The sequence below is a fragment of the Bos mutus genome, chromosome 21, assembly GCF_027580195.1.
Source record: "Bos mutus isolate GX-2022 chromosome 21, NWIPB_WYAK_1.1, whole genome shotgun sequence".
NCBI lineage: Eukaryota > Metazoa > Chordata > Mammalia > Artiodactyla > Bovidae > Bos > Bos mutus.
Window position 1 is genome coordinate 25,978,824 of NC_091637.1, and position 24,939 is coordinate 26,003,762.

At 47.9% G+C, this 24,939-nt stretch overlaps 1 protein-coding gene across 1 annotated transcript in view; it reads left to right on the forward strand.

Annotated features, from left to right (window-relative positions):
* Window positions 1-24,939, forward strand: part of CEMIP (cell migration inducing hyaluronidase 1) — a 161,135-nt gene that overhangs the window by 85,930 nt on the left and 50,266 nt on the right. Inside the window, exons 2-9 of the mRNA XM_070358438.1 lie at window positions 6,171-6,280; window positions 8,778-8,924; window positions 9,440-9,578; window positions 10,308-10,544; window positions 14,644-14,823; window positions 18,049-18,119; window positions 18,880-18,975; window positions 19,567-19,688. Of these exons, the coding sequence (XP_070214539.1) occupies window positions 6,187-6,280; window positions 8,778-8,924; window positions 9,440-9,578; window positions 10,308-10,544; window positions 14,644-14,823; window positions 18,049-18,119; window positions 18,880-18,975; window positions 19,567-19,688 (1,086 nt within the window). The 5' untranslated portion in view covers window positions 6,171-6,186. The remainder of the gene's footprint in view (window positions 1-6,170; window positions 6,281-8,777; window positions 8,925-9,439; window positions 9,579-10,307; window positions 10,545-14,643; window positions 14,824-18,048; window positions 18,120-18,879; window positions 18,976-19,566; window positions 19,689-24,939) is intronic.

Genomic DNA, 24,939 nt, shown 5'->3' on the forward strand with positions numbered 1-24,939 from the left:
GACCACTCACTTTCCCTGTATCTCTTCATCCGTCTAGTACCCTTGAAAGGAAGCTGCAAGGATTCCCCCATTTTACAGCTGAGGAAATGGAGGCTTGACGGTTAAATGAATGGTGAAGTTCACCCACAGCTCCTAAATGGGAGATCTGAGGCTTAAATTTGGATCTTGTCACACAGCCTGCGTGCTTAGCCAAGGCATTCTCAAGCATTCCTGAGGTTGACACTTAACTGGTGGTTGACAAGTGTCTCTGGACTGAGTTGATTCTCTGAACTGGTGGTTCTTGAGCAACATCAGAATCCCTGGAGGGCTTGTTAAAACACAGATGGCTGGCCCACCCCTGGAGTTTGAATCAGTCGGTCAGTAGGTCTGCAGTGGGGCTGAGAATCTGAGGTTCTGAAAGGTGGAGTCAAGAATGCCACCGTAAAAACTGTTGCTCTGAACCGTCTCAAAGCTCACTCTAGTTTGATCTTCTAAACCACTCTGAGTATCGAGGCTCTAAATTGGAAGTTTCTACAATGATGGAAATGTTGTAGATCCATGCGCCCAACATGGTTGCTGTTGTTTGTTTCATAGCTAAGTTGTGTCTGACTCTCTTTGTGACCTCATGGACTGTAGCCTGCCAGGCTCCTCTGTCTATGGGATTCTTCAGGCAAGAATCCTAGAGTGGCATTTGCTCCTCCAGGGGATCTTCCTGACCCAGGGATCAAACCCCCGTATCCTGCCTCTCCTGCAGTAGCTGGCAGACTCTTTACCTCTCGGTAGCCACTAGCTACCAGTGGTGACCAAACTCTTAAAAGTGCCTAGCCTGACCGAGGAACTGAGTCTTAACTGTATCTGATTTTAATTTAAATGTCCATAGCCACACATGACTTGTGGCTAGTGTATTGGACAGCCTAGCTCTAAACCAAAGGGCAAGTTAGATATGTCAATGTGGCTCAGTTGTTTACTCCAGTGTTTAACCTCCAATAAGTCATCGAGGAACTCTTCATTAGGGAACATCTGGTTTGCAGAAGAGTCAGGCTCATCATTTAGACTGTGATGCTTGATGCAGAGGGTAATGGGACCTCAAGATCCCTGTGGGAGCAGGGATCTCACTTCCTTTTCCACCAGGACCAGTGCAGCGCCCACTTGTGGGGTGCATAGACCATGTGTGTTACATGAACAGGAGGGGAGACTGGTTACAGACCTGCCTTCCTACCTGCTGTGATGGTGAAAGGCTTTGACGCTACCAGCCCCGGTGGCCGATTTGGTGATGAGATGAGAGGACCCAACAGGATTTGTTCAGATATTCTTGGGGGTGGGAGTGATCTGTGATAGTGAAGTTCTCTCATCACATGAAACTGTCCTCCTTGGCTCTGCAGGTGGCTCCCCACTGGGGATTTCCCCTCTCAGAGGAGGTATTTTGTTTGGGGAAGATAATTTTAAGACTTTATGGAAGTATAAAGGGTTCCTGATGTTTACTATCCAAACTGTGACTGAAAGCAATGCCCCAGTTGAAACAGGGGCTGAAACAGAAATGGGCCCAGTCTTACCTCTCCCTGTCTACCCAAACAAGCAGGGTGGCCGGGAGGGTGGTGTGTGCCCCATAATTTGGAGTCAGATGGCAATTCTCTGATCCATTTACTGCTCCTGATTATAAGCAACAATCTTCTGCACTGTGGGTCTCAGTTTACTCATCTGTAAAATGGGAGGGTGGGACTGCACAAGATCCTTGCTACTCAAAGCATGGCCCACAGCCCAACAGCAGAGGCAGCCTCACTTGGGAGCTGATTGGAAATGCAGAATCAGATCCCACCCCAGACCCACGGAATGAGAATCGGCATTTTAACAAATTCTCCACATGGTTAGGTGCACGGCCAAGGGCTGACTGGAAAGGGTCTCTAATTCCATCAGCTCCTACATTCTGTGAGCCTGATGCTAACTGGCAAGTCGCTTGGTGGTGGTGGTAGTTTAGATGCTAAGTCATGTATGACTCTTTGCAACCCCCGTGGACTGTAGCCCACCAGGCTTCTCTGTCCATGGGATTCTCCAGGCAAGAATGCTGGAGAGGGTTACCATTTCCTTCTCTAGGGGATCTTCCTAGCCCAGGGATCAAACCCAGTCTCCTGCATTGCAGGCAGATTGTTTACCACCAGGGAAACCCACCTGGTTATGGGTAGTATTATTGTTTCCATTTTAAAAATGAGACAGCTAAGGCCCAGAGAGGTTGAATGACTTGTCTAAGGTCACGTGGCTGTTGAGAGCTGGAATTCAGACCAGGTTCTCAGAGTTCATCTCCCAGGCTTTCTCCCTTGGTAGCAAGCATCCTTCATACCAGCAGTTCCCACAACTTGCGTACTGACCACAGGTCAGGCCCAGAGCTTTATCATCTTCTATAGAGCCTCTCGTTTGATCCTCAAGCGAGGATCAAAAGGACCTTGGAGTTTAAGAGGCATTATTTCAGTTTTATGGGTTAAAAAAGTCAAGGCCTGAGTGGTCAAATGGTTTTCCTAATGTTGAGCTGCATGGCTGGCCTGGAGGAGGCCTCTGGGGCCTGTGCTCCAGGTCCCCACAGTGTCCTGCTGCTCTGAGCTGAGCCTAGGTTTGCGGAAAATGAGACTTGCCTTGGTGCAGGTGTGACAGAGTGACGGCTGTCCCACCGCCCAAAGCAGCTTCCAGGTCCCCCTGCAGCCCTACCGCACCTCCCCACACACACTCTCTCCTGCTCCCTACCCTCCACCCCTCAGCGCTTACACTGAGCCTACCCCACCTCCTTCTCCTCCCTCTCTTCGTGGTAATCCCTGAAGAGAGTTTGGCTTCTGCAGGCTGCAGGCTCTGCAGGCAGCAAGAGCCCGCCTCCCCCTGGGGGCGGGGATGCTGTGGGGCGTGGACCTGCTAATGCTGCTCCTCTCGGGGTTTAGGGGCCTCTGTGGAGGCTCGAATAACCCCGTGCTCCTCTTCTCCTTCAGGTGATGGCTTCTACTACCCCAAGGCAGCTGGAGGAAGAGCAGAGCCCCCGCCCCGGCTGTGTGATGGCAGCGAGGAGAGGCAGAGACAGCCAGGGGCAGGCGACGCCCTGCCCCTCCGCGTTCCTAGGAGGCCTGGCAGACACTCGGAGCTACAGCTGGATAGAGTGGGGGTGCCAAGCTTCTGGAAAACTTTAGCTTGTTATTGTGAAGCCTTGTGAAGCAGAGTGTCCTGGAGTTCCAGTCTTTCCTCCTGCACACTACTCTACCTGAGGGGCTCACCATGCCCTGCAAGGAAGGGGCCAGCTCACGACCAGCAGGAACCAGCCAGGCTCCAGCCAGCAGCTCCCCAAGGAAGCTTCTAGCATTGTTAGCCAACTTGCGTGCTTCCCAGGCCTTCCGCGGCTGGGCACCGTTTCCAGACCATATCTTGCCAGCTGGAGAAGCCGAGTCCAGCTCCCGCTGCCAGAGAGCTTTCAGTGGCCAAGTGGAAAAGCTGTTCTCCTCCCCTGGGGAAGAAGTCCCAAGTGAAATTTGAGAACCTTTGGGATGCATATCAACAGGACCTTTCTCCATGTTTCTGTGCTCAGGGCCCTGGGAGCCACTCGGGGGGCACAAAAGCCTGGAGGACCACCCCACCCCTCCCCAGGCAATGTGGGGTCATGAGCTCTTTGAGGCAGGGGGGTGCAGTTCTCTCTGCCTCCAGTGCCTCAGACACAGCAGATCTGTTTCATGTTAGGAGAAAGATTTTGAGCATTATCCTGCCAGGTGGAATTGTTTTTACATCCATCCTGAAACTGATGATTTTTGTCTCTGAAATGACCTAGGCTGTAATCAGAAGGTGTCAGGGCCACAAGTCCCTGTATCCCAACCTTCCACCCTGCATATGGGGAGTTGAGGCCCAGAGAAGCACATGCCTGGGTGAGGGTCACCCAGCAGTTAAGGTTGGAGGAGTGCCCACACCCAGAGTGCCTCCCATCCCCCAGGCACCGCCCTGCTCAGTGCCGGCCACATTCCTCTCCTAGCTCATGGCCCGAAGTTCAGGTTCGTGAAGCCCCAGGATGGCTTGGGGCTTCTTAGCAGCAAAGAACAAGTCAGTTTTGGTTTTGCTGAAGAGATGGAGGCTCGAGAGCTGGGGCCTGGCTTTCCCTGAGGACCACAAGACACTCCTGTCCCCAGTGTCCCCTTCTTTCTCTTACAAAGAGCGTGAAAACAGACACTCCTCTTCTGGGGACCGTGGGGAGAAAGGCACTGTTCGATGCCCCACTCCAGCGGCTCTGTTGAGGCGACTAGAATGGGTCTTGTTGTTCTCTCCAGGTCAGGCCAGGGCCAGGCAGGGTGCCTGCCAGGAGGACACCGTGGACATTGATGCTGAGAGCATTGTGCCTCCCTCCCCAGCCTCCCCAGCGCACCTGTGCGGGAGGGACCAGGCACAAGGCCAGGGCGTTCTGTTTCAGACCCTCCTGCCTACTCCGACTCACTGAACTCACACAAAGCACTTCACCTGGAGCTGGGAGGTCAGGGATGATCAGATTTATCCCTGAGCTGGTTCAGAGGCAGGAGCCTGCGTGGCATGAGAGACATCTGGCCCATTCCTCCGTGTGGGAGAATATCTGTTTGTTTTCAGGCTCCGGGGAGGATCTGAGGACATGGGCAGGGGAGCTGGAGCAGGCTGCTCTCCCAGCCTCGTTTACATACTCTAGTGTGCAACAGAGTACTTGAGGACAGAGATCTTTCTCCAAGACTGGTACATTCTGAAAGGAACATCAGGCATCTTTTTTTTTTTTTTTTAAGTTCCTCTCTTGAGGATTACCTAGACAAATTCCCATAGTCAGCTTCTGTCTGAGTAAAAGGAAAAAAAAAAAAAAAAAGTGGCTTTCATAAAATAAAAATGAAATAAAATTCATTTAATTCTGTCACACAGAAAAATAAATCCAGAGTCTAGGGCTGTGTCAATTCTCCATGGGGTCAGAGCCTAGTTTCTTACTCTCTGCTTTACCATCTTCAGCACATGGCTCCAACTACCTACGTGGCCAAAGATAGCTGCTAAAGATCCAGCCATCATATCCATATTCCAGCCAGCAGGAATGGGGGGAGGGGCATGGAGAAAGGCTTCCCACCTTCTGTGAGGACATATCCTGGAATTCACACACTGTACTTTTGCCATATTGGCTAAAACAATTCCAGAGACTGAAGAAGGTAGCCTTTATTCCAGGGGGCTGTGTGCCCAGACAAAACACAGGGGTTCTTTTCCAGGGAAAATGGACATTAGGGGACAATTAACTATCTCTGCCCTGCCTTCCTCTTGGATGGGTAATATTAAAAGGGTTTATAATACACAGGCATCCTATTTAAGATCTCAATATTATCATCAAGACTTGTTTTAGAAGCACAGACTAACATTCAGTCAGTTCAGTTCAGTCCCTCAGTCATGTCCAACTCTTTGTGGCCCCATGGACTTCAGCATGCCAGGCTTCCCAGGCATCCTCCATCACCAACTCCCAGAGTTTACTCAAACTCACGTCCCTTGAGTCGGTGATGCCATCCAACCATCTCATCCTCTGCTGTCCCCTTCTCCTCCTGCCTTCAATCTTTCCCAGTGTCAGGGTCTTTTCCATTGAGTCAGTTCTTTACATCAGGTGGCCAAAATATTGGGATTTCAGCTTCAGCATCAGTCCTTCCAATGAATATTTAGGACTGATTACCTTTAGGATGAACTGGTTGGATCTCCTTGCGGTCCAAGGGACTCTCAACATTAGAAATCAGCTAGTCCACAGCCTCATTTTTCAGATTAGGAAACTGAAGCCCAGAGAGGTTGATCAAATCAGCTGCAATCACACAGGAAGTTAATGGCATCTATTTTCTAGCATATGTTCAGTGGGAGTGTTTTTTGGTTTTCTCTGTTTTTTAACTTAAGAAGAAGAAAAACCAAAGCTTTATTCTGGAGGGTAGCGAGCTCAAGCACCAAGGATGAAATTCCATCCGTCACTGGGTCTCTGAGCTGCAGGACACAGGCAGGAAGTTGATAACGGGGCTGGCATGCCCCAATCTGCCCAATCCTGAGTCATGGCAGCTGAGGACTCCGCACTGGCCGGCTGGAGGGTGCCCATGCTGGCATGGCCTCTGTGTGTGCATGTGCCCTGTGTGTCTCTGTGTGTGTCTGCCCCACACACTGACTCCAGCCTGGTAAGCTTGCAGGTCTGACTTGGTGTGCTTCTGTTTCAGGGAGCACTCTGCTAGGATGGGAGCTGCTCACAGGCCGGACATCTCCTTTAGGGTGATGCTGACCATCGGCTGGTTCACCCTGGCCCACTTTCCTGGTACTGCATCCACAGGTAAGCCACTGCACAGTATCTGGGCCTCTGCCTGTCAACAAAGAAGGTGTAGCCACTTCTGGAAGCAAGGGGCCGGGGGCCAGGAGCAGGAGCCTTGGGGCAAGGGCAGGGCCTCAGGGTTCTGGCCTAACCCTGCTAACTCAATGACCCTGGGCAGGTCTTATCCTGTGCTTTGGTTGCATCAGTCAGCCTTTGGGGTTTCAAATTCAGTGTCTACAGGTGCCAGGCATGTGATGCAATGCAGTGAAGCTGGCCAGGTAGAGATGTGGTCACCTGTAGAATGCAGGCCCCTCTTAAGGAACTCACCCTTCTCAGTCCTGGCCAATGGTCCCCACATGGGAAAAGGGGGGCACCTTCTTCAGGATCTATTGAATTTTTAAGAGAAGCCAGAAATATAGACTTTTGTATAAAAGCTCTCTACTTGTTAAAGGATGGCAACCAATTGAAATTTTATCAAACACTCAGGGTGGGGTGGAAGAGACAAAAAACACACAGCTGCCAGCCAGCCTGCCATCTGGGAGCCACCTGACCTTCATGTTCCCTTCCTGATTTGCCATAAGATCTGGTCCATTAAGATACAGTGCATAAGATCATGGGCTTCCCTGGTAGTTCAAACAGTAAAGAATCTGCCTGTGATGCAGGAGACCCAGGTTCGATCCCTGGGTCGGTAAGATCTCCTGGAGAAGGGAATGGCAACCCATTCCAGCATTCTTGCCTGGAGAATCCCATGGACAGAGGAGCCTGGTGAGCCACATTCCATGGGGTGGCAGAGTCTGACGAGACTGAAGTGACTTAGCATGCACACACACCTTCCCGCTCCTCCATCCCCTCCCCAGTTATTTAAAAATCTACTGTTTCAGGCTCACAACTTAATCCCTAGTGAGAGAAAGAGAAGAGTACATTGAGGCTTGTTCACTGAGCAGGCATTCTCATCTTGTTTTGCCCGTGGCCTCTTCTGATCGCTTTCCCTCTGGGCTTTCCCCTGCTGTCCAGGGAGAGTCCCCTGTTTCTGAGACAGTCTTCTCTGTTCACCGTACATGGTACCCCACTGGGGTATAGATCCTTCTGAGCAGTAGAAGGAGGGACTCCTTCCAGTGCTTCTATTTGCAGTGTAACACCCACCACAGGTGCTTTGAGTTCAGTTAAACATTCAGACTCATGAGGCTACCACAGGCCGTGCTTATGCCTGTGTGCTCACTTGCTTCAGTCGAGTCCTACTCTTTGTGACTTTATGGACTGTACCTGCTAGGCTCCTCTGTCCATGGGATTCTTCAAGCAAGAATACTGGAGTGAGTTGCCATGCCCTTCCTCCAGGGGATCTTCTGAACCCAGAGGTTGAATGCATGTCTCCTGCATTGCAAGCAGATTCTTTACTGCTGAGCCACCAGGGAATCCTGCAGGCCATGCTGAGCATCAGGCTAACTTTGAAGGGTTTAGGACAGAAACACTACCTGCCATTGGTGTTTCATCAGGCACTCCTCTTTCATCAGAGTGGTCTTAGTAACATCCCACAAGCCTCCCAGAAGTTATCTTCTTTGGTTTCCCAGGTAACAGCTCCTTAGGTGAGAGGAAACAGGGCCATCATTGGACAGGTATGGAATCGCCCCACCAGAGCCAGTATCTCTTATAGCAACTGCATAGATGTAACTTTCAGGGTTGCCGTGTGGGATGTGCCCAGTCATCAGAGTCCCTGCACTCAGGGAAGCCCATAGTAAGACATCTCCAGCAGGATCGTTATAAATATAACGACTGTGTGTGCACAGTCACTCAGTCATGACTCTTCATAGTCCCCTTGACTAGCCTGCCAGGCTCTTCTGTCCATGGGATTCTCCAGGCAAGAAGACTGAATTGGGTTGTCATTTTCTTCTCCAAGTGATCTTCCCAACCCAGAGACTGAACATGCATTTCTTGTATCTCTTGCATTGGCAGGCAGATTCTTTACCATCGTACCTCATAGTTCCTGGTTTAAATACCACTGACTAATCGGGTCACTTTTGTTATAATTAATGTTGCTTAGTAGCACTGTTTATAGAATACCATCTTTCTCAGGTTTCCAGGGAAACAGGGAGAGAAAATTAACTAAAAGTCAAATTCTCATGCAGAAGGGGAAAGGGCTTTGCCAACTTTTCAAACATTCTTTCCAGGGGAAAGGATGCCTTGGAATACAAGTAATCTAGGTATATCACTGTCTAACATTAGATCCTGTAATATCTTGAGGAGTCATCTGGTCTGCCCTTCATTTGATAAAGGGGAAAACTGAGCCCAGAAGAAGGAAGTTCACAGAAAATGCATGATGAACTAATGAAGAGCATGAGCTAAATCCCAGGGCTCCTATGTCAGGGGTTCTCTTTTCTCTCTAATGCCCTGCTTTTAGCTCTAGTAGGGAGGAGGCCAGAGCCATGAAAGTGCATGATAGCTCCTCCCACCCCATGATCTGTGCCATCCTTGCTGGGGAGGTTGGTGGATGGTGGCAGTGACACCTCTCTGTACTTGGCAGGGTCAGCTGAGTGCCCTGATCAGTGGCCTGAGTTGCAACCCTGGAATCCTGGCCATGATCCAGCCCACTATGTGTATATAGGCCAGGGCAGAGCACTGTTGCTCACCTCTTCTGCCACAGTCTACTCCATCCGCATCTCAGATGGAGGTAAGTCAAAATCTCCTTCCCCCAGTACTTCCCGTCCCATCTCTCTGGTCTGCTGCCTCTGAGCCCAGCAGATAGATGCAGGTTGCCATAACTTTAGATGGACAAAACAAATGTCACATGCTTAGAGCTCAGGTCAGAGCATCTGGTTGTTGGAGATAACCATCAACTCCAAGCACTTAAGGAATGCCTTGTCAGAGTCCAATCTTAATGAAAGAAGCATTTATAGAGGAAACTCCTTACTGGTGTTCTGAGCTGTTCTGCTTATCTGACTTTCAGATGCTTACTCATTGAAGGCAGAGCACACAGTGAAGGCAGCAGACCAAGCAGGCAATATTTACCCATTGCAAGACAGAGGAAAGTTAACATCATAAGCAAAGCAAACACAGAAGTACATGAAGGAGGCCTTCTTGCCTGCCTGGAGGAGATGGGGGCTCAGGAGGTCTGCCCGTCTCTCTGCTAGAACCTCATCACTAACACTTGTGTTCTTCAACCTCACTCCATTCCTACCTCTTCAGGAAAGCTAGTCATTAAAGACCAAGATGAGGCCATTGTTCTGCGTACCCGGCACATCCTGATTGACAGCGGAGGAGAGCTGCATGCTGGGAGTGCCCTCTGCCCTTTCCAGGGCAATTTCAGCATCGTTTTGTATGGAAGGTGGGTAGACATCCCCATGCTACTGTGGGTAACATGCCACCCTTGGATCTGATGCAGGGGAGATTGTCCATAGAAGAGAGGAAGGTGAGACAGCAAGCCTTTAGTGCAAGAAAGGAATTGTCATTACATCTTGCCAGATCACAATCACGAGCAAGACAGACACTAGCAATTTGGGTGAGTTGGAGAGGTACACGAGGTATTTTATTTACTGTGGCTCAGGTCTGGACTTAAGTTACAGAAACCCCTGCCAGCCTTTCAGCTGCTTTCTAATCATGTCATGGCTCAGGGAGTCTCTGTGAATGTTTATTAATAGGCTCTGATGGACAAGATAAAGAAAAATTCCAGGCAGCATTTGCCTCTGGCTGTGCTCCATCACCAAGCAATTGAGAGTTCTCAGAAGTAGTAGCCAAGAATACACAGGGTATGCAGTAGTTGTCCAGGTGATTCCACATCTGATATGGACCAAAATATAATGCACTTAGACCTGGAAAGAAGTGCCAACATGTTGACTGTTGATGAGTATTTCTGCTTGGCCTGTTGGACTCATTTTGTTCTGGCTTGAGACTATCTTGGTTGCTCGTGCTATGTCTACTGATTTTGGGCGGTCACCAGGTGTAATTGGTTCTACGGTGGCCACAGTGGGAGTCAGCAGCAGTGCCATCCCCTCTGGGCTCAGCAGCCACTAAACAGAGATGTTGGCCAACCACAGAGAGCCGTTTTCTCTCATAGGGCTGATGATGGCATTCAGCTAGACCCCTACTTTGGCCTCAAATACATTGGTGTCGACAGAGGAGGTACCCTTGAGTTGCATGGACAGAAGAAGCTCTCTTGGACATTTCTGAACAAGACTCTTCACCCGGGTGGCCTGGAAGAGGGAGGCTATTTTTTTGAAAGGAGCTGGGGTCACCGTGGAGTTATTGTCCATGTCATCGACCCCAAATCAGGAACAGTCATCCATTCTGACAGGTAAGGTTTGCCTTCACATCAACACATTCATTCATTCAACACACACTTACTGGACGTGTGTCCTAGCCAGAGGCCACTCAGGGTGCTGAGCTGTGAGCAAAACAGAAATCCTTGATCTCAAGGAGTTAGGTCTCTCCTTCCCGGGGCATCTTCCTTGTGAAGCTGAGCTGAACAGGAACAGGCACATTCACACACACGTATGCACACGTACACACAGCATAGTTTCAGGCTGGGATCATTGGTAATTAGGGGGAAGACATAGGTGGTGCAGAGTAACTCAGGAAGGTCATCTTACATCACGTGGTCAGGGAGCCAGGTGTAAACAAGAGACATTTGAGCCGAGGACTTTGGGGTGAGGCTGAGTCAGGGAATGATTGTTCAAGACTGAGAGCAGCAAGTGCAAAGGGCCAGGGCTGAGAAAGTGTGTGATGTTCTCATAGGACGGAAGGGCCAGCAGAGAGATGGGAGGGCAGAGAGTGGTGGAAACGACATGCAATGATGTCAGAGTTTCAGGCAGAGGCAGGTGTGCGGCCTGGGAGGCCCAGTGAGGAGGTGGGTTTTATTCTTAGTAGAATGCAAAGCCACCAAAATACTTTAAGAAAAAAGTGATCTGATTTAGCCATAACTATGGAGAAGGAACTCACTCCAGGATTCTTGCCTAGAGAATCCCATGGACAGAGGAGCCTGGCAGGCTATAGTCCATGGGGTTGTAAGAGACGGACACAACTTAGCGACTAAACCACCACATTTACATTATCCCCTTCCTCTTGAGCCTCCCTTCTGCCTCCCCCATCCCACCACTCTAGGTCATCACAGAGCACCACACTGACCCCCTGTGCTATGCAGCAGCTTCCCACTAGCTCTCTGTTTTACATATGGGAGTATATATATGTCAGTGCTACTCTTTCAATTCGTCCCACCCTCTCCTTCCCCATTCTCTACATCTGCATCTCTATTCCTGCCCTGCAAATAAGCTCATCAGTACCATTCTTCTAGATTCCTTATATATACATTAACATAAACTTATGGCTGATTTGCATTTTTGTACAGCAGAAATGAACACAACTTTGTAAAGCAATTATCCACCAATTAAAAATTTGCAAAATTAAATAAATAAAAAAGAAGTAAAAAATAAAGAAGAATACCTTCTAATTGAAAGAATTGGCTGTTCTGTACAGAGTGGATTGTTTGCAGAGAGCTAAAGTAAAGTTCAGGACTTCCGTGGTGTCTCAGGGGTAAAGAATCTGCCTGCCGATGCAGGTGACACGTGTTTGATTCCTAGTCTGGGAAGATTCCACATGCCACAGAGCAACCAAGCCCTTGCACCACAGCTATTGAGTCTTGCTCTAGAGCCCGGGAGCTGCAACAACTGAGCCCATGTGCTGCAACTACTGAAGCCCGAGTGCCCTAGAGCCTGTGCTCAACAACAAGAGAAGCCCCTGCAACGAGAAGCCGTGCACTGCAATGAAGAGTAGCCCCCTGCGACCTGCAACTAGCAAAAAGCACACGCAGTAAGGTAGACCCAGCACAGCCAAAAATAAATACATAAAATTATATTTTTAAAAAGTAAAGCTAGCAGAGGTGGTTCAGAGGCTTCCACATGGTCTGGGCAAAAGATGTCGCTGGCAAGGATTCAGGTAGAAGCAGCGCCGATAGAAGTGGATGGACTGGAGAGATATTCAGGAGGCAGAAACAGCAAGTCTCTTCTCCCTGTCCTCTCTCCGGGCTTGGGTATGAGCTGGTAGACTCTGCAGAGGCTAGACCTGACCAGTAAGCTCCCAGGGCTTCTTGTCCAGACCCTGCAGAGGCCAGTCCAGGCCACTTGGAGAGAAAGAGACATGAAGAAGGGCACAGCTGGAGTGGGCAAGCAGACACAGCTGTTCTGGTGCTGCTGGAGGATGGGGATATTGAATTCCTCAAAAACAGGGCAGGAGCCATGAGCGTCCACAGGAAGGCAGCAAGAGCTGGCTGTGATATGGTGTAGGCTGGCCCATTCACTTTGCCCTCCAGTGAATATCAGTAACAATGATACAATCACTAGACTTTGTGCAAACCCTGTGTTAACCGCTTTCTCCACCATATATAAGTGAATCTTCATAAATGCCCTGGGAGGTGATTCTGTTGTTATACAGATGAGAGCACTGAGGTTGAGTGAGACTAAATTTGCTCAGAGACTTCCCTGGTGGCTCAGATGGTTAAAAAAAAAAAAAAAAAAATCTGCCTGCAATGCAGGAAATATGGGTTTGACCCCTAGGTTGGGAAGATCCTCTGGAGGGGGAAATAGCTACCTACTCCAGTATTTTTGCCTGGAGAATCCCTTGGATAGAGGAGCTCAGCATCACAAGGCTTGGGAGTGTTGGAGCTGGGATTCAAACCCAGATCTGCCCAGACCCTGAGTCACTAAATTGCCCCCATGGGTCCCCTGGTGACAGCCACCTGCTTGGCCTGGGGTGGAGCAATCCTCAGCCCAGGGGTAACGCAACCAGGATGCACTTGGTTGGCACAAAGGCTATCGGAGAGCTCCTCCCTTCAGAGGAGAGAGAGTGGTCTACTCAGTTGTGCTCTGACTCCTGGATGCTGCTTCTTTCTTAAAAATTTTATTATATTTTACTCAATTTATTCTTATTTTAGTTTTTATTATTAACTTTCATAGTCACTTTACAATATTATATTAGTTTCTGCTGTGAAGCAAAGTAAATCAGCTATACGTATACATATATTTCCTCATTTTTGGATTTCTTTCCCATTTAGGTCAACACAGAGCACTGAGTAGAGTTCTCTGTGCTATACAGTAGGTTCTCATTAGTTATCTAGTCTATACATTGTAGTGTATATCTGTCAATCCCAATCTCCCAGTTCATCCCACTCCTTTTCCCCCCTCGGTGTCCATATATTAGTTCTCTACATCTGTGTCTCTATTTCTGTTTTGCAAATAGGTTCATCTGTACCATTTTTCTAGAGTCCACATATCAGTGATATAATACGATATTTGTTTTTCTCTCTCTGACTTACTTCACTCTGAACGACAGTCTCTAGGTCCATCCATGTCTCTGCAACTGGTGTTGTTTTGTTCCTTTTTTATGGCTGAGTAATATTCCATTGTGTATATGTACCACATCTTCTTTATCCGTTCCTTTGTAGATAGACATTTAGGTTGCTTCCATGTCCTGACTATTGTAAGTAGTGTTGCAAAGAACATTGGGGTGCACTCATTCTTTTGAACTCTGGTTTTCTCCAGATATAGCGCTGCTTGTTAAGTAGTACAATATGGATTACTTGTGGCGCAGTAGCAGCAGCAAACACACACGGAAATGAAGGCTATGGTCACTTGAGACCTGGTCACCTGGAGGTTACTTGCATAAGGTTACTTGGAGAAATAAGAACTTAGATCAGCTCTGGGGAGGTAGTAAGCATTTGATTGGCTGAAGAGAAGTTTAGAATGATAGAGCGAAGGCAGGAGTGGGCTTGTGGTATGATTATGAGACCCTGAGATATGCTAGGATTGTAGCAGACGTTTCATGGGAAAGATCAGTGGAGAAGGAAGGGGCCTAGGTGGGGTCAGACCAGGTTATGGAAACAATTAAAAGTAAGTTTGAGGACCCCTGAGCATCCACACATCCCCTCACCCACATCCCCTAACCGCCTTTGTTTTCCTTTTCTCAAATCTTGGCTATTCATGCTGGTTTATTTTTCTAGATTCCCTGTAGAACTATTTTGCTTGTTAAGTTCCAAGACAAATTCTTTTGGAATGTTCATTGCCATTGTACAAAATCTTTATACTTAGTAAGTATGCTTTATATTTAGAGCTGGGATCATAGCAAAATTTTATCTTTCCTTTGTAAACTCTTGTCACCTGCGGTGTAGGTTTTTTGAGAGATCCATTTCATAGCTGCTTTATATGTGTGAGGATGGATTACCTTTGACAAGTCTCAGATGATTTTTTTTTTTTTTTGCTGTAATAAAAGCTCTTCTCTTTAAAAATCATGACTCTTGAGATTTTGGATGGCATGTTAGCTGTCTTACCACAGGTAGGTGCTTAGAGCTCTCTTTTTGCACTGCTGTTAGGACTGTTAATATTCCTTCTCCCTGCCTCTTTCAGATTTGACACCTATAGATCCAAGAAAGAGAGTGAGCGTCTGGCCCAGTATTTAAATGCCGTGCCTGATGGCAGGATCCTTTCTGTTGCTGTGAACGATGAAGGCTCTCGAAACTTGGATGATGTGGCCAGGAAGGCGATGACCAAACTGGGCAGCAAACACTTCCTACACCTTGGATTCAGGTATCGGTCATCACTTCATCACTTCCATCACTTCCCTAGGCTCCAGAACACTAAAGCAACGCTAGCCCAGACAGACTTTACCTAACTTCCTTCCTGGTTTCCCCAGGGCCACGTGACCCTCAAGGGTGACCCTGGAGGATGCAGGCACACACATCCATCTGCATTGGATGTATTATGACTTGTTTTTAAAGGGAACCTAGTTTTTCTTACAAGCATATTCCACTCTTCAAACTTCAAAGCTCTCTGTGTATGTATACTCTTCATTCAGTCACTTACTAAATATTAATTGAGTATCTACTGAAGGTAAGAGCTATGCCTCAGATGTACAATGAATGATCATTTTCCTTTCCTTTGGCGAAGGGATCATAACGTGCCTTGGGGTTGGCAGACATCTGTTTAGAGACTACATGAAGTGCCTCTGCCCTGCCAAGATCCTCCCAGCAGAAGGGGCACTTTGATGTGCTCCAGAACGAGTTTTGTTTGCCTGGGTTTGCAGCGTCATGCCTGATTCTGGCGGTGTGCACGCTTTGGCATGAAGATAAATGCATTATGGTTTATCCGACAGTAGCCACACCTTTGAATCGTGTTGAATCAGATCTTGGTTTAGCGGAAAGTTGAGATCATCTTTCCCGTGGCTGTTGGAGATAGAGACGCCCTGTCCTTCGGCTCTGCAGATGATGGGCAAGATGGGGGCAGGCCAGAGGCTTTCCTGGGCTCTGAGCAAAGCAATTTTACTGATTGGGTGGAGCCCCCCCGGGCAGGAGCAGGGCTCCGGGTTCCAGGGTGCGTTTTCCACCTGCCCATGGGCAACTCCCTCTGGAAGGATTTGGGCAGGAAACTTGAGCAGCCAAAGATGACAATGACACTGTAGTATTGCAAAGCTCCTTTGTTGATAAAAACTGAGGGCATTGCTATTTCATTGTCATATAAGCCAAAAGGCCAGTTTGTTCATCTACACCAAGAGGTAGAACCACAAAGAGACTGGCTACATATGGCCTCAGCAGAAGAAGGGCCAAGATCTGGCATCCAATTTGTCCTGAATCTTCAGTCTGGGCTGGACCTCCTCCTAGGTGATGGCACGCAAGTGACTCACCCTCTCTTTGAACTGTCCCCATCATGTGTAAAATGGGATATTTCAGGAGTCAGCTCAGAGGACTCTGGGGAAGGTGAAGGTGATGATATGAGCAAAGTATTTGCCACTGTGGGTGGCACAGAGTAAAACTCAATGAACACTAGCAACTCTTCTCAAGAGCCATGGAAAGGATTGTTGTTGTTCAGTCGCTCAGTTGTGTCCGATTCTTTGTGACCCTATGGACTGCAGCATGCCAAGCTCCTCTATCCATGGGATTGTCTAGGCAAGAATACTGGAGTGGGTTGCCATTTCCTCCTCTAGGGGATCTTCCTTATCTAGTGATTGAACCTACATCTCCTATATCTCCTGCCTTGCAGGCAGTTCTTTACCTGCTGAGCCACCAGGGAAGCCCCAATGTATGACATAGGTTATATCAATTCAGTGAGGGAGAATGTGGTTTGTTCAGTAAACTTATTTGGGTATTATTACTTTTTAAAAAAGGGATCAGTGTCAGAGATAGGGAAACAAGCTTTGGGGATGCTAAATGTGCCTCCAGCTCTTGACCTATCTGTTGATTTGAATTGGTGGTGTAGGAGTAATAGGAAAAGTGGAGGAGAGGCATGTGGGTCCTCTCTAGACATCCATGTGATCTGAAGTTGATATTTTCCCTTTTCTGTTGCTTATCTTCCTTCCCTGTCTTCCACTATCTCCTGGAGTTTGCTCAGACTCATGCCCATTGAGTTGGTGATGCCATCTAACCATCTCATCCTCTGTTGCCTCCTTCTCTTCCTGCCCTCAATCTTTCCCAGCATCGGGGTCTTTTCCAATGAGTCGGCTCTTTGCATCAGGAGGCCAAAGTATTGGAGTTTCAGCATCAGCCCTCCCAGTGAATATTCAGGGTTGATTTCCTTTAAGATTGACTGGTTTGATCTCCTTGCTGTCCAAAGGACTCTCAAGAGTCTTCTCCAACACCATAGTTTGAAGGCATTAATTCTTCAGTGCTCAGGATGGGTGCTCTTAATATGTTCTATGAATAAAGGAGATACATAGACGGGAATTACATTGTTACCCTTCATTTGTATATAGACCCACTTTGAATGAGAAACTCAGAGCCCTTAAAGTCAGCAGAAGATCTGAAACTTAGACCCAGTTCATCCAGGGAGTGATTATTGAGCAGAAATTGAAATAAAGCACCAGGAAGGGACTAGTCCTACTGAGTTCTTACAGGAAGTCATGAGGTCTTGCGGGAAGTCTTGAGCTCTCAAGGAAAGGCAGACATAAAAGAATTGATGATGATGTGTGAAAGAACAAGAAGGGGAAGGAAGAGAGATGAAGTTGGCAAGGTGGGCACAGGATGGCTTTTTGCTCAGTGCCAAGAAGCTTGCTCTTTATCCAAGAAAGTAGGCATTGAAAGATTTTTAAACAAGTGTGACACAGTCTAATCCCCAACTTCAATGAACCCCAACCTTTGATCTGAAGATGAGATCAAAACAAAAATAATCAAACAAATATGAGCTATTGATAACTCATAGTAAGAGAGAGGCTGGCTTAGGTATTAGAGGTTGGATAAAGATGGATAAGAAAACCTCCCTGCCTTAGAGCAGTGCACATTTCGATGGAAAGAAGAAGAGTGTACAACTTTCCAAAATCAGACCACTTCTTTTTCCTCCTTCGCTCCTCATGAAAAAAAAACATCTCTTTCCTTCCCAAGGCCCAGTGCTGATTGCTGGGGACTCAGACACATCTGCCCAGTTTTCCTCAAGCTTGACTTGGGAGAGAAATAACCTTTCTCCCTTGGAGCATGTCTCCTTATTTTCCTGAAGGACTCAGAGCACTTGCTTCAGGACCTCATTGAGCTTGGCAAGTGGTATGTGGGTCTATGGGCTTGTTTGTTTGTGATTCATGCCCCATCTACTGCCAGAATGGAGTTGCAGAGGCTCAGGATCCACAAACATCAGGCTGGTCAGATGGCCTTTCAAATGGTTAGGAAAGCCAGGGCTTGCTGAGAAAGGCTCTTGTTCTTTTGGAAAAGGGAAGCCCAGCCCGGGAACTCATTTCCCCAAACAGCCTCACTATGACACTATGTTAACTCTGCCTCCAGTACAGGCTCAGACAGGTGAAAACTTTACTTTTTGTTGTTGTCTTTTTTTCAGACACCCTTGGAGTTTCCTAACTGTGAAAGGAAATCCCTCTTCTTCCGTCGAAGACCACATCGAGTATCATGGTAATAAATGGTGAAAGGCCATTCCCCCCTGGGTTTTTCTGACCAATAGGCTCAGGGGCTCTTGGAACCACTCTCCTCCCAGATGGTGCAGTGGTAGAGAATTACAGGAGACATAAGAGACACAGGTTTGATCCCTGGGCTGGGAAGATTCCCTGGAGGAAAGCATGCTAACCCACTCCAGTATTCTTACCTGGAGAATCCCATAGACAGAGGAGGCTGGCGAACTACAGTCCATGGGATCGCAAAAATTGCACATGACCAAACAAACACCCTTCTCCTTCCCCAAAATGTGGCTGATCCATCTCCCAACACACTGTTGAGTGACTAGCTGCTTAATGGCCAGGTTACGTGAGTGGCAAAAGTCCATATTGGTTTAAGGCTGATCACTAAGATAATGTTTACATTTGCAAAGAGATCATCATCCGTTTAATCCCAAGCAAGTGACACAGGAAAGATGAGAACTGGGTCAGAACCAGCAGGAGTAATATTTTGATCTAAAAAGATGCTTTGAGGACTTCCCTGGCAGTCTAGTGGTTAGTGGTCTGTGCTTTCACTGCAGGGGGCATGGGTTCCATCCCTGGTTAGGAAACGAAGATCCCACATGCTATGCCTTGTGGCCAAAAAAAAAAAAACAAAACAGTAAGATGAAGAAGTGGTTCAAGATCTATGTGTGCAGGGGGCTTTCTCTGCCTTAGCATCACATCTTTCTTAATTCGGGGGTCTGTGTGGTTGCTGATTCCTCCCATCTCCTCTTTGATAGGACACCATGGCTCTGCTGCTGCCCGGGTGTTCAAACTCTTCCGGACAGAGCACGGTGAGCTTTTCAACGTCTCCTCATCCAGCGAGTGGGTTCAAGGTGAGGAGCTTGGGACCCCTTGGTAAAATTCCACAGTGGGATAAAAAGTCGGGACTTTGCAGAAGGAGAATTTTTCTTTCCACCAGTAAGACCGCTTGACGGCTTCAGTGTTAACTCAGTTGGCAGCTGAGGGTGGTCTTTAATCTGGGCTCAGTGGGGAATAACCCAGAGGGATGTGCCCTTTCACGGAATGCCTCTTCTGTGCCAGGTGATGGCACTGACAGGGAAACACAGACAGCAGTAGGACCCAGCCTTCAAGGAGCTCACACACAGGGACATGGGGGGTGGCATGGAAAGCAACACTCTTCACGAGCACCCTCAGACAATGGGTTCATGGCTGGATCTCATCTTTCTCCTTTTGGCAATAATGAAGAATACCTGTTGCTTTTATAAAATAAGATATTCAATAAGAGGAACTTGCAATGAAAAGTTGGGGGTGGTGGGGAGGTTGGCAGATGGATTACAAGCCTGGTAAGAGCCTGGACATATGGTATTTGATTCCCACTGAGCCGAGGGTACACGGAGGCTGCACCCAGCATGGCCAGTCTCAGCGCCCTGCTTGCCTGACCCTGATCTTTGCTTTCTGCCCAGATGTGGAGTGGACAGAGTGGTTCGAACATGACCAAGTATCTTACACAAAAGGTGGAGAGAAAATTTCAGACCTCGGGGTCACTCATCCAGGGAAAATCTGCAATCGCCCCATTGATATACAGGTAACCAAGAAGTTATCAAGGCTTTGTCTTGAAGAAGATGCTGTAGATCACAAACTATCTTACTATCTGAGTGGTGTGAGTCTCATGGCCCTCCTGTGATGTCCGTAGTGCCAGAGAATAGCGTTCTCATTTTAAAGACTGACCTGGAAGCTGATTGTCTGCTCCAGGCCTCCCCCCATGACTTTCAAAGCCAGGATTCAGATTCTCTTCTGGGTCCTGCTGAAAAGTTCCTGTTCTGTCTCCTCAACCTGCATCTTCAGCTATGGGTGAGGGTGCCCAGTGAGGGGAGTGTTTGACTTTCTCGGCTTCACGCACCCTTCATTTCTTTTAGGGCTTCAAGTTCACAGGGTGTAGCTGGAATTCAGGTGCAGGCTGAGACCAGCCCAGGTGGAGAACACCTACAGCCTTGTTCTCCACTTAGTGAAAGTCAGCCTTCACAGAATGGACAGTATTTGCTTGGGATCTTCACTTGGAGTTAACTCTGTTCAAAAGGGACCTGGGCTTCCCAGGTGGTGCTAGTAGTAAAGAACCCACCTGCCAAGGCAGGAGATGCAAAAGATGTGGCTTCAATCCCTGAGTCAGAAAGATCACCTAGATTAAGAAATGGCAACCCACTGCAGCATTCTTGCCTGAAGAATCTCATGAACAGAGGAGACTGGCAGGCTACAGTTCAGGAGGTCACAAAGAGTCGGACACAACTGATTGACCGAGCAAAGAGGACCTAGGCTGTCTCAGCTGGCTCCATCATGAAAGTGTGGCACAAATGGGCAGCTCTCACACCTCAGTGGCTCAGCTGGTGAGCTTGAGAGCTCAAGGGAGAATAGGAAAGACAGAGACATAGGCAAGAAAATGGAGTTTATTTCCTTATGCCTGGTCTTCTTCCAAAACAAGATTTGGGGCCACTTAAATGTCTGATAGAGCATTTGGCTTCCCAGATGGCTCAGTGGTGAAGAATCCTCCTGCCAGTGCAGGAAACGCAAGAGATAAGGTTTAGATCCCTGGGTTGGGAAGAACCCTTGGAGGAGGGCATGGCGACCCACTCCCGTATTCTTGCCTGGAGAATCCCACGGACAGAGGAGCCTGACAGGCTACAGTCCACAGGGTTGCAAAGTGTCCAACATAACTGAGCACACACACACACACACACACACACACACACACGAGAATTTAGAGTCATTTCAGGAAGACCGTCTCTGCCCATTTTATCTTCTTTCAGCCAATAAAAATAGCAACATTTGTACACCACCTTTTCTCAGTTTATCTAACCTCAGGTCCCAGATCATCTGACTATTTTCACTCCTCCATATCCCTCCACCCCTAAGGCTTGACTTCCGCCCTCTGCCTTGCAATATAGAGGGACTGCAGGACAAGGGACCACTTTTCCAAGAGAGGACAGTCGGTTCTGCGGTCAGCAAAGGCCAGGGAAACCTTTCTTATTGTTTGGCCAAGGCTGTCTGTTCACATGGCTCCAGTGTGGTTGAGAAGGATTTACCCAGATTCCGTTACACGTTATAGACTCTTCTTGGTCCAAGAGAATCAAAAAGCGCTGACTCCCTCAAAGCACATACTTCTCAGATTTAACTTTAATTTTTTTTCTTGAAACCCTGCACGTTCCAGCTCTAATTCTGAGAGAGCCCCAGTTGGATTCCTCCAGTTCACTTGGCTACAGGAAGTCCAGTCTTATACCAGGGCTGCTCCCTCCCCAAGCATTTCTGGAAATCCTCGAGGAATGTGTCCATGCTCTGCAAATCCCTCCCAGTGTTTGCTCTGCCAGCTGTCTGGCTCCAGACCACTGTTGTTGAGAAGACCACTTCTCCATGCCAGGAAAATAGCTTTCCTTAGGCATTTCTTACTCTCAGGAACTTTGATCCGAGCTGATATGGACTCTTCCCAGAGAGTGTCAAAGCACCACTAATCCCAGGCTCAGTCTGTAAAACTTTACTGAAGGCTTGGAGAGAGCAGAGGAAACCAGTGAAAATATGTATTTTTCCCATATGTCATACATATAATAGTGTGTGACTGCTCATGTCCCAGGTGGCTCAGTGGTAAAGAATCTGCCTGCACTGCAGAAGACTCAGGTTCTATCCCTGGATCAGGAAGATCTCCTGGAGAAGGAAATGGCAACCCACTCCAGTATTCTTGCCTGGAAAATCCCATGGACAGAGGAGCCTGGTGGGCTATAGTCCGAGGGGTTGAAAAGAGTCGAACATGACTTAGTGACTAAACACCAACATGACTGCTCACCAACTCAATAATCCCAGACCTTCCATGGGGACCAACCCCATACTCTGTAACCACTAGGCTGCCACCACACTGCAGGGCCCATTTACTTTGCTGAACAGCAGAAACTAACACAACATAGTAAGACAACTATACTCCAGTACAAATTAAGAAATAAAAGAAACAGGAAGTGCTCTGTCCTGAAAATGTCAGGCTCACCTCCTTTCTCGCCATCAACCCATTTCTTCATAGTCATCAGAGGCAATGAGGTAGAAGATACTCTGAGTTTTTCTGAAGTCAAAAAAGCAAAACCAGGCTTATGCTATGTTTACCACAGGTGAGAGAAGCAAGATTTCATTCTCTTCATCAATAGAGTGTGAGACACATCTGCCACGAGCTAAATGCCCAAGTTAATTGACCCACCAGAGAGACTGAGACAAAACTGAAATGCCCAGGTGCCTATTTTTGCCACCATGGAAAATCACAGGTTACTGGGGTCACTTGCCACCTCTGATCACCCCAAGGGCCCCGTACAAGAGGTCCCTGAGATACCTGCCGTCAAATCCTTTGGAGGGGAGGGGGTGTTAGAACATTTGTCACCTGGGCAGGATGGTGAGTTGTAAAGAAAAATAGTTGGAAATAGTTAAGACTAGCACAGTTGACCTCAACTCAGGGAAAGTTTTTCAACATCTGATCATTTGTGATTCTGCAAAATCAAACCCCAAAACAATAGTCCCCAGTTCCCATGTCCTCACCCTTCTGATGATTCTCCTGGGCTGAAATCTCCTTGCTTCCCACCTTCTTTCTTAAAACTCACCTGCCTTTCAAGGCCTGTGGAATCTAATGGACTCACATGTCCTTTGGGACCTGTGAGGTGCCCAAAACACCAAATTTAAGGTGGCGCTGCCTCCCAGGTGCCAACTCTGCACTCACGTGACCCTGGAGAGAGAGTGCTGCCTTAAATGTTGCACCCTGGGTTCCTCACTAGCAATCTTGGCCATATCTATCAGTCAAGCTGATTTAATTTAGTGTCTCAATTTCCTCCTAAGCAAAATGGAGATAATAATTGTTCCTTCATGGGATTATTTTGTGGATTTAATGCAGCAATACATGAAGCTTCTGACCTACAGCGAGTGCCCATAATTTTCTTTTATTATTTTAAAATTGTTTATATTATTATTTATTATGATATTGCTTGTTTAGTTGCTAACTTGTGCCTGACTCTTTTGTGACCCCAAGGACTGTAGCCTGCCAGACTCCTCTGTCCATGGGATTTCCCAGGCAAGAACACTGGAGTGGGTTACCATTTCCTTCTCTAGGGGATATTCCCAGACCAGGGATCAAACCTGCATCGCCTGCCTGCATTGGCAGGCGGATTCTTTACCACTGAGCCACCAGGGAAGCCTATGATATTGCTAGTTATTTTATAATTATTATCAAGAATAACAATCACATTGTGTCTACTTAAAGTGAAGATCAAGTTCACTGAACAGTGGGAAAGCCCTTTTTACTCTTCTTGTCCAAAACTGAGGTCATTCTTATGATTTATAAGGGAGAAAAATAAAAGCAATAAAATTGAATAGAGGTTTTCTTGAAATTTTTGTTGGATGTTGTACCTTAAAAAATGTCCAGCTCCCCGGCATGATGTTTTTAGGCTCAGTTCTCAATATTCAGGGATATCCTACTGAAAAACATGCTGGCCTCAGGGGGAAAGATCTGGGAGTCAGAGGAGTGGGCTTGACAGTCAGGTGACCTTGAACTTGCACCTAAATCCCTGTGAGCCTTTGTGATTTCCTCTAAGGGTGAGTCGGCAGTGCCTGCCTCTCTGCTGCAGGAACCACCCCAGATAAGGACTGTGAGCATGTGGCCTATGGAAAGGCCTGAATTTTTATTCTGGCTAAACTCAAATTTCCACAGCTCTCCTCCCAAACCACAGACAATGAATATCTGCTGCCCCCCCCCCTTTTTTTAGATGGGCTATACTTCGCTTTCCTATTTGCCTAGCCCTGGTCCCTTTGGTCTTTGTGCCAAAAAGGACAACAGCTGCGGCCCTTGCTCTAAATTGCAAGTCTCTGATGACAGCCACTGTCGTGGTGCAGACACACTCCGGCTCCGGGGTGAGCCCCAGCTGGCAGGGACCGTGCCCTCCTCTGAACCCACTCCTAAGATTCTCTACCTGGCCTTGGAGCTGCCATCAGCTGAGACTCTGCTGCGTGCCTGGCCTTGGATTGGATGCTGAGATCAGGGAAGAAGCAATCCCTGGCCCTTCCAGAGCCCACCACCCCCCTGGTAGGAGACAGACACTGAACGCAGTAAGAACAGCAGCGCGAGGGGCTGCGAGGCACCGCTCTGTCACTGGATGAGTGCAGATTCAGATTCTGGCCCTGCCTCTTACCAGCTGTGTGATGCTGGGCAAGTTACCCAGCCTCTCTGAGTATGTTTCCAGATCCTTAAAACCAGCATCAACCTCATAGACCTCAGAGCCAGGAAGAGGGAATGCAATAATGTATGTTAATAATGTACAGAATTCAGGGACTTCCCTAGTGGCCCCCAGTGGTTAAGATTCTGCATTTCCAAGGCAGGGAGTGAGGGTTCATTCCCTCGTCAGGGAACTAAGATTTCATGTGGTGCACAGTGAGGCCAAAAAATAAAAAACAAATTGAAAAAAAATGTATGGAGCTCCATAACTACAAAAAGGGTTCTCAAACTTAACTTCCCATTGGAATCACCTGGGGCAGTCTTTCAAAGTTCTCTTGTCCAGGTTGTACCCTGGACACAATCAAATCCAAGACTCTGAGGATGGAGCCTGAGTGTGAGCACTTTTTTTTTTTTTTTGGTGGCTGCACTGGGTCTTTGCTGCTGCATCGGCTTTCTCTAGTTGCAGTGAGTGGGAGCTACTCTACTTGTGGTGTGCAGGCTACTCATTTTGGTGGCTTCTCTTGCTGCCAAGCACAGGCTCTAGGCACTCAGGCTTCAGTGGTTGCAGCACATGGGCTCAGTAGTTGCGTCTCACCGCCTCTAGAGCACAGAC